Genomic DNA, 8,937 nt, shown 5'->3' with positions numbered 1-8,937 from the left:
TCATAAATCAAAAATCACCAATTTTCAGTTCTGCAAGTTTTCAGAATACCCAGAAAATGTACTATATCCCAGCAAAAGCGGTATATTTTTAACATAATATTTACCCGCTGCAGGGCAGAAAGTGTTGTTTTGGCATTTTGAAGAAAAGGTTTTGTTTATAATTTTTTTTAAATAAACTAAATACTTTTCAAATGGAGAAAAAACCTTCAGGTTTTACCTAAAAAAGATCTGTTGCACAATAAAAAGTTTAATATGTGTCTTGATACTTATATTTAATACATTTTATTATATTCTTAAAAACTTTAAAAATGATCTCCTGAAAAATCAAGTTTTATGAAATATGACTTTGTTGAAAGGAGTGAGCGATATAACCACTTATCTAGAATTTTCTACTAACTAGTGGAATTCTATTTAGTCTACCTGTTTCGACACACACCCGTGTCTTGTTTAGGACAGTATAAGGAGTAGAAATTTGGAATAATTCATATAGTACTCTGTTAAATTTAACATGTGTTAAAAAATGATACCTGTCACTACCTACGACTTTAATCCACAGATCCTTGATCTGCCAAAGCAAATACTTTAAGTCCGCTTTGTTCTTGTGTCCAATTAATAATGCATGTGATTTGTGCTATATGTAGGTGGAAATACGTGAATAATGCTATGGCAGTGGTGTGTAAAGTAGATTGCATGCTGATGCAGAGATTTTCCTGATATTTATACGTTTAACTGATAAAATTGCATGAACTGATCTAGAAACCAGTAGACTTAAATCTCAGTAATCAGTGTTGTTCTAACAAAACCAACATTTTGCTAAAATAAATTTATTCTCGTGTTGTTTCAGGAACTCGAGAAAAAGATAAGCAAATTTCACAATCGAGAAGATGCCATTCTGTATGCGTCATGTTTCGATGCCAACGCCGGAATATTTGAAGGATTCCTCACTCCGGAGGATGCGGTTTTCTCCGACTCCTTGAACCACGCTTCCATTATAGACGGGATCCGACTGTGTAAAGCTAAAAAGTTTAGATATCCGCATAGAGACATGGCAGGTAGTCCAAATTTCATATATTAACACTACATATATATTAACATTTCATATATTGCCAACTACGAGATATCTCGTAGGTTGTTTACTTGCCCAGTAGGGCTACTACGAGTTATCTCGTCCCTTCAATATTTCCCATATTCGTATAGCTAAGAGGAAAATCGTGGCATAACAGTGTAAATATAAATAGAGTACCTCAGGAAAGAAAATAACAAATCAGGTTTGGGTCAAATTAACAGAAAATAAGAAATACAGTTGTAACTGTACCTAGTTTTATTCTTAAATTATTATTATGTACTACACTTAAAAAATTTTGTAATATAACATGATCAAATCAAATTGTCTCTTTTACAACGTGAGCGATAGAATAGAACGAGGACGGCCAAAAAAGACTCAGCTTGATCAGATCAATCTGTACCTAAAATCTGGTGGAGTCAAGTCTGCGTTATCGGAGGGCATGTACGACTAGATGTATGGATGTGAAGGAAGCAAGGAGTGTATGCCAGAAAAGTGTGGCGTTCCATCCTCTCTGCCTACCTCTGCGGAGAAACGGCGTGATGGTAGTAGTAATAGTAGTCTCTTTACACTGGAAGCGTGAAAAAATCTGTGGCAGTCAACGTGTTAACCTAGTTTAAGTAACGGATTTCTTGGATATGGATAATTGCTAAGATTGTGTGATGTTTCCTCAGAGCTGGAGAACATGCTGAAGAGTTCCGACGCCAGAATAAAGTTGATAGTGACAGATGGAGTGTTCTCCATGGATGGAACGGTTGCGCCGCTAGCCAGTATAGTGCAGTTGGCAAAGCAATATAAAGCCCTCACGTTTATGGATGAATGTCACGCCACTGGATTCTTCGGTGATACGGGGCGGTTAGTATTATTTATCAAATTGAATTAATTGATTCGGCAGTCACTTTTTGTCAATATCATTCCATTTTTATTTTGTATTTTACTTGGTAAATACCACTATTTCTTAAAATGTAATGTGACATGATGTTTTAAAATTATGCAGAATGCATTGAATTACTTGTCACATTTTATTCATATTTTTTTTCAAAGAGTTTTTTTGCACCATAAAGAATTCTCAATGTTTCAATTAACATGAATTATTGCATATTATTTTGAGAAATAAAAAGACTTTGTTTTTTGATCCACTCACATTTTTATTAACAACCAACTAGTTTCGGCAACAACCTGTTGCCCTCTTCAAGGTTTAATTTATGACTAAAGGTTTGGGTTTGATAAGGATAGGGGTGGGGGTAATGGTGTTTTAAGGAGGGGTAAGAGCAAGGAATGGGATAACTGTGTTTAGGTTGGGTTTGATTTTATGGGAAAAATATTAAAAATGGGACTTTGACATGAGATTATTTTATTGTTAATTATATTTAATTTCTGTTAAACAGATTTTTTTATTTCTAAAATTTCCAAATTATTAATTTGACTAGTTCTATTATTAAAACGTAAAATTTCTATTCCATCTTCAAAATTGAATGAATGATTATTTGCCAAGATGTGGTCAGCGAACTCCGAAAAATTGTTATTATTAAAACATCTCATATGTTCCTTTATTCTAATGTGAAATGAACGCGATGTTTTGCCTATATAAAAGGCTCTGCAATTGTGGCAAGTTAATTTGTACACTCCTGATTTGTTTAATTTATTTGTTATGTTTTTGGTATTTTTAATAAAATTTCCTAAATTGTTGTTTGTGTAAAAAGCAGGTTTTATGTCACTATGTAAGTCTTTTAGAATTTTTCATTTCTCAAAATAATATATCAATATGATCCACAAAGTTAGTGCTTTCAATATTCAAAACATGAATTATTACAGCTTAAACCATCTCATTTAACTCGTTTCATATGAACTCTGAATTCTTTTGTTGACTAACAGCGATCTGAAAGCAACAAGGGCTCATTACTTATTTATCAAATTGTCAAAAAAAGTAGAAACACATATGTATTTAAGTTTGAAATTTGTTTAAAGCAGCCAATAAAGATAGATTCTTCTGCTATGCAGTGAGTGAATTTTTATTTTAATGTCCGTTTAGAAAAAAATATCCACAATATACCTGGTTTGCATGCTATGGAGTAAAAAAGTTTAAAAAGGTTATACTATTGAAAGCTGTCCCACCGCATACCCAGATCTGATACAGAAGCACCTAGGCTTCCTGATAGATCTGCTCTTGCAAAGCAATTCTTTTTTTCAACTAAGTTGCGCAATTTATTGAAAATATGAAACAATATTAAAACGGTTAATATGTGTAGAAGTTAATTTAAACAAATTGAATAATTTTGACTTATTATAACTATTTTTCTATGTACAGAGGCACAGAAGAGTACGCCAAGGTGATGGGTGAAATTGATATTATCAACTCGACGCTGGGAAAGGCCCTCGGGGGCGCCATGGGCGGGTACACCACGGGGCCCCGGCTCTTGGTGGAGCTCCTGAGGCAGGTGTCCCGACCCTATCTGTTCTCAAACTCTCTCCCGCCCTCTGTGGTCGGGAGCGCATCCAAGGTATAAATAAATTTGCTTTTATTATGAAGATTATTATGTAGCAAACAGCAATATATTTGCACTCATATTCTAGATGTCTTTTTTCAAAAGAATAACCCGTAAAGCTTTTTAGAGGCTTGTCTGCAGGTAGGATAGTTAGTAAAGGGAAGGTTTATGTAAAAAATACATTACAAACACCCAGACCAATTGAGAATGAATATTTCTTGAATTAATTTTGCAATTGGAGGGAATCGAACCCGCAATACCAGTTTCGCAGTTGAGCGTCTACCCGACTACGCCATGGTGCCTGATAGTTATATCATTCCTATCCAGGCAAATTACTCCTTAATAAGTCTTTTTTGTGTGTTTATTCTGTTAATATGTATTGATAAATAATTTTAAAAAATCACCAACAAGTTACATAAGCGGGTCCCGGTAAAAAAATGCATATTTTTATAAATGTTTAACATATACATTTACATAAATGGTATAATTGTTTATAAAAATTTTCTTCAGAATTTCTAAGTTATTTTTGATTTTTCAGTAATTAAAATTCCAAGTTAAAAGTTTAATTTGTAATTAATAATCCATGCAAAAAAGATTGAGCTGATAATTCTTCCAGTATTTTTTTTTTTTAATTACCTAACGTCCAAGTGACTCTGAAATCTAGCTACGGCTTATGCAACACCGTTTATCATGTCCCTTCTCAGGCTTCAACTTTATAAGTTTCATAGCCTATGCCTACTCGTGAGTGGATTTAATCTTTATGTTTAAAGTTACTATAATTTCATGTAATTCATGAGTGAAAATTCTAGGCAAAAACACTCGCTAATTCTTCCAGTAAATTGCTGTCATATTGTACCTCATGCGCTTTAAATCCAAATAAACATTTATTTTGTATCATTTCACTCGACAAAATTTACAATAACAATAATTAGAAATTCAGAATAACTAAACTTTTGTTTGTTAACGAAACATAAGTTGTTCTTTTGCTATTGTTATTAGTACAAAAAATTGTTGTGTATTAACCTTTTTTCAATTCCTGACCAATAACTTATATTGTTTTCCTTTTTGAAAATGTTAAACGTACAATGATTGTTTGTTTGCAATTTGTCAGGTGTTTGACATGCTGGATGCATCCACAGCACTGTGCGAGAAGCTGAAGCAGAACACCAAGCAGTTCAGGGAAGGCATGACCAGTGTGGGCTTCACTATCAGCGGAGATAATCATCCCATCTGCCCGGTGATGATCGGGGATGCCAAACTTGCCAACAGCTTGGCAAATGAGATTTTAAGTAAGTATTATATCGGGCTATATATCTTCTTTATTGTAACTGCAGACAGTTGGTAGAATTCCATATTGAATTGTTGGGTACTATATCCAAAATTAAACAAGGTTTATTTGGTTGAATTCTACATTTATTTATGTATATGTCAATACGTGACGCGTTTCGTCTTAGGACATTATCAAACAATATCAGTTTTGTGTTTGATAATGTCCTAAGACGAAACGCGTCACATATTAAAATATACATAAATAAATGTAGAATTCAACCAAATAAACCTTGTTTAATTTTGGATACCCAACAATTATATATCTTCTGTTTGTTGTAGGACTTGTGGCCTGTTTTTAAGAGGGATTAGTCTACTGCGATGTCGATTCCCAGCTGTCGATCCATCTCTTTGGTGGTCTGCCCGGTCTTCTATCTCGGGGTTGGCCGTACAGTGCAATGTGGGGGAGGCTGGATGGTTCCATTCTCCTCACATGCGCTACCATTGTGTCCTTCGATGCCTTCCCCACCTAACAATATCTTCCATCTCGCATATTTCCCTTATCCTGGCATTCCTTATTCTGTCCCGTAGACTCTTGCCAGATGCTTCTTAGAGTTTTCATTTCTGACACTGGTTTTTTGTGGCTACGGTATCTGCTTTACTTTCGATCCTACATGTCATGAGAATATCATATCCTATATATATAATATATATCAATAATATAGAAAATGTTACATGGAAATTTGCAAAATTCATAACAATATCTCATGGGATGAAAAAGTGGATAAAGATATTGAGAGAAGGGTGAATGCAGGGAATATAATAAATACATGGAAGCCAAACTGGCGGTCCAGAATGGAGGCTGGTACCGACACTTTATATGGAAGCAAAACATGGAACTGACAAAAGAAGGGTGAAAGTAGATTGAATGCCGTAAAAATGTGTTCTCTCAGACGAATTGTAATCGAACGAAAATCATTGTATGACAGAATTAAAAATGAAAAAAGGAATGTAAGGCTGAACTAGGGATAGTTGAAAAGATTAAGAAGAGTTCTTTAAGGTATGGACATGTAGAGCATTCGCTCCATTTGGATATCGAGAGAATAACTAAGAAAGTTTATTTGGCGAATGCGAGCGGGAGAACTGAACGAGCATGGCCGAAAAAGACTTGGCACAAACAGATCAGTCAGAACCTAAACTCTAATGGTGTCAAAAGTCTGCGTAATCGGAGGGCATGTATGACTAGATGTATGGATCTGAAGGAAGCTAGGAATGTATGTCAGGACAGAAGAGTGTGGCGATCCATCCTCTCTACCTAGCCCTGCGGAAAAACGGCGTGATGGTAGTAGTTGTACATAATAGGTAGCATTACAATATCTAAGATTATTCCCTTTGCTCTATTTTACCTCACAGTCCGAGTTTGAATTTCACACAAAGCTATTGTTCTTTATAGAGAACTATAGTTCAGCAGGGCTTCAACTCAATCAACTCAACTCATTCACTTTCCTCAGGGGGAATGGTTCTTTCAAATTTTTGTTGGATTTGATATGGCAGCCGACCCATCATGACGTATGGAATCGAATGTAGAGCGGACACCGTTGCCACAAAAAACGCGCTTAGAGTGTCAGAAATGAAGATTTTAAGAAGCATATCAGGCGAGAGTCTTCGAGATAGTATTCTATCTCGAATTCTGCCCGGGAGTCGTCCACCATGGGGTTGGTCGTACTGTGGGATGTGGGGGAGTCTGGATGGTTCCATTCTCCTCATATGCCCATACTATTATCTCCTTCGTTGCCTTCCCCACCTAACGACATCTTCGATCTCGAATATTTCCCTGATCCTGGCATTTCTTATTAGAAACGCCAGGATCGGGGAAATATGCGAGATCGAAGATGTCGTTAGGTGGGGAAGGCAATGAACGAGACAATGGTATGGCGCATGTGAGGAGAATGGAACCATCCAGACTCCCCCACATCGCACTGTACGGCCAACCCCATGGGAGACAACTCCCGGGCAGACCACCAAAGAGATGGATCGATAGCTGGGAATCGGCATCGCAGGAGGCTAATCCCTCTTAAAAATAGGCCACAAGGCCACAACAAGATGAAGAAGAAGAAGAAGAAGCCTTGGCTCGGAATAGCAATGCCAAGAATGATTAATTAACCGATTGCCAGTTATACCCGAGCGTGAGGCGGACAAAGAGTTTGTGTTGCATTGATGAGTCCGACTGCTGCTCGGGCAAATCGTATTCCAACTTGGTGGTATTGATTTGCCTGAGTCAAATAAATTTGTTTTTATTGGCCAACCCGAATTTTCTCGCCAAAACTGTCAAGTGGTTAAATAGAGGATTACTTGTTTCCAGAGGAGGGTATCTACGTGATAGGATTCAGTTTTCCGGTGGTGCCGGAAGGAAAGGCCCGGGTTCGCGTCCAGCTGAGTGCCGCACACGACCCGGAGCACATCGACCGAGCTATAGAGGCCTTCACCAAAGTCGGTCGGAAGCTCCAGATCATCAAATGACCATATTGAATATAAAGGACTCTTTAACCAACTTTAATATATAAACAGTATATGAAAAGGAATAAGATATTTTTATTATTATAATATGTTATGCATTTTTATATTTATATATGAAGACAACAGATGTAATGTATATTTTTATAAGTGGATTAACCAATTAAAAAACAGCTTCATTAATTTCGAGTGAGCTATTAAAAATATAATCTTATTTCTGGTCTGCATATGTGTCAAATATATACATATCACAAAACATTAACATCATAAATAATTTTGTATGATTTTTTTTATCTATAAAAATACAAAAACTGGGTTATCAAACTGATCACACCTTATATTTATTTCGATTTTCTGATAAAGCTTATTTAAGCGTTGCATCGTTGTAATCATTCTTCTTCTTTTTCTACTATCTTTGTGGTAAAATGGAAAAATAAAATAACAAATTTTGTCAAATAATTTATTACATTTTGAAAAATTCCAAAACAAACTATTATATAACACCCCATAACAAATAATTGTTATTTAAATAAAAATGAAAATTTCTTCCAAAAAATACTGCGGGTAATTTCCGTAAAATTGTAATACAAGTTTAAAATATAAACCCGTTGAGCAAGATACAGAAAATTTCACCATATTTTCATTATAGACATAGATATTATTTTTAAAAAAATCTAGACAACACAGCTAAAGAGAAAATTTCTTATTATGAGTATCATGAAAAGACGAAAATTTAAAAATGTAATAACCGTGCTCCACAATGAACTCTTCACAAAAATGTTTGCAACATCAGATAAACCCATTAACCAACGTAAATATCAACGCGGGTTTACAGCTATACCTCATTTAGTCCAGTTTCAATGACTCCAATTTAGGTTTTACTCAGTCCCAGATATAAATGATTTAAAGGTCGGAATAACAATAATCTAGGATTTCAGCAAAATGCATTATCCTAAGTAAATGAGGTACACCTGTAGTTATAGAATAATTTTGAAATTAGACTGGTTTAAAATAAACGATTAAATACGATCAGGAATAATTAATTATTTTACAGATGGTTGGAGAAATAGTTGGTCGTTGTAGAGTCATCTGAAATATTGGCAGTTACGGACTACACACAAACTAGAACAGATTAAAAGCTTAAATTGTAAGTCTCCGAGGCCATTCCGAATTCTAGCATCCATCATTCTATATTTGGCGAATATATAACATGAAAGTTTAACAACGTATCTATTTACAATTATTATGTTACAGAATTTTGTTTCGTGAAATATTTATAAAAATTATCGGTAATTTTTGATGAGAATGAATTCTAAACTATTAAAATAAATTATCAATATTTGTTTTGTTGTATTTAGACCTAACCTAAGAATAATTTGTCTTATTACAAATTTGGTCTTAGGCAACACATAAAGCTCTCGACATTTAAGATTGGCAAACAAGGTTATCTACCATTCATTTTCATCACCGGCAATTTTCCTAATCTCTATAGAACAAAAATCAGCAACCAGTGATGAAAAATTCAATGGGTCGAAAATAACACAATAAATAAAAAATTGCATGGATGAGAGGGTAATATTTGCATATCAATTAGTTTTTTCTTTGTGA

The 8,937-nt window shown here is 34.8% G+C and overlaps 1 protein-coding gene across 1 annotated transcript in view; it reads left to right on the top strand.

Annotated features, from left to right (window-relative positions):
- The window catches only part of LOC148312593 (2-amino-3-ketobutyrate coenzyme A ligase, mitochondrial-like), a 13,939-nt gene extending 5,581 nt beyond the window's left edge, over nt 1–8,358 (top strand). Inside the window, exons 4-8 of the mRNA XM_088276397.1 lie at nt 845–1,052; nt 1,738–1,918; nt 3,372–3,564; nt 4,661–4,838; nt 7,178–8,358. Of these exons, the coding sequence (XP_088132523.1) occupies nt 845–1,052; nt 1,738–1,918; nt 3,372–3,564; nt 4,661–4,838; nt 7,178–7,335 (918 nt within the window). The 3' untranslated portion in view covers nt 7,336–8,358. The remainder of the gene's footprint in view (nt 1–844; nt 1,053–1,737; nt 1,919–3,371; nt 3,565–4,660; nt 4,839–7,177) is intronic.
- The last annotated feature ends 579 nt before the right edge of the window (nt 8,359–8,937 follow it).

The sequence above is a fragment of the Brachycentrus maculatus genome, unplaced genomic scaffold, assembly GCF_059751285.1.
Source record: "Brachycentrus maculatus isolate JH-2025_06_01 unplaced genomic scaffold, ASM5975128v1 h1tg000038l, whole genome shotgun sequence".
Lineage (NCBI taxonomy): Eukaryota > Metazoa > Arthropoda > Insecta > Trichoptera > Brachycentridae > Brachycentrus > Brachycentrus maculatus.
The sequence above is the reverse complement of the archived record's forward strand: the minus strand, read 5'-3'. Positions and strand labels throughout refer to the sequence as shown.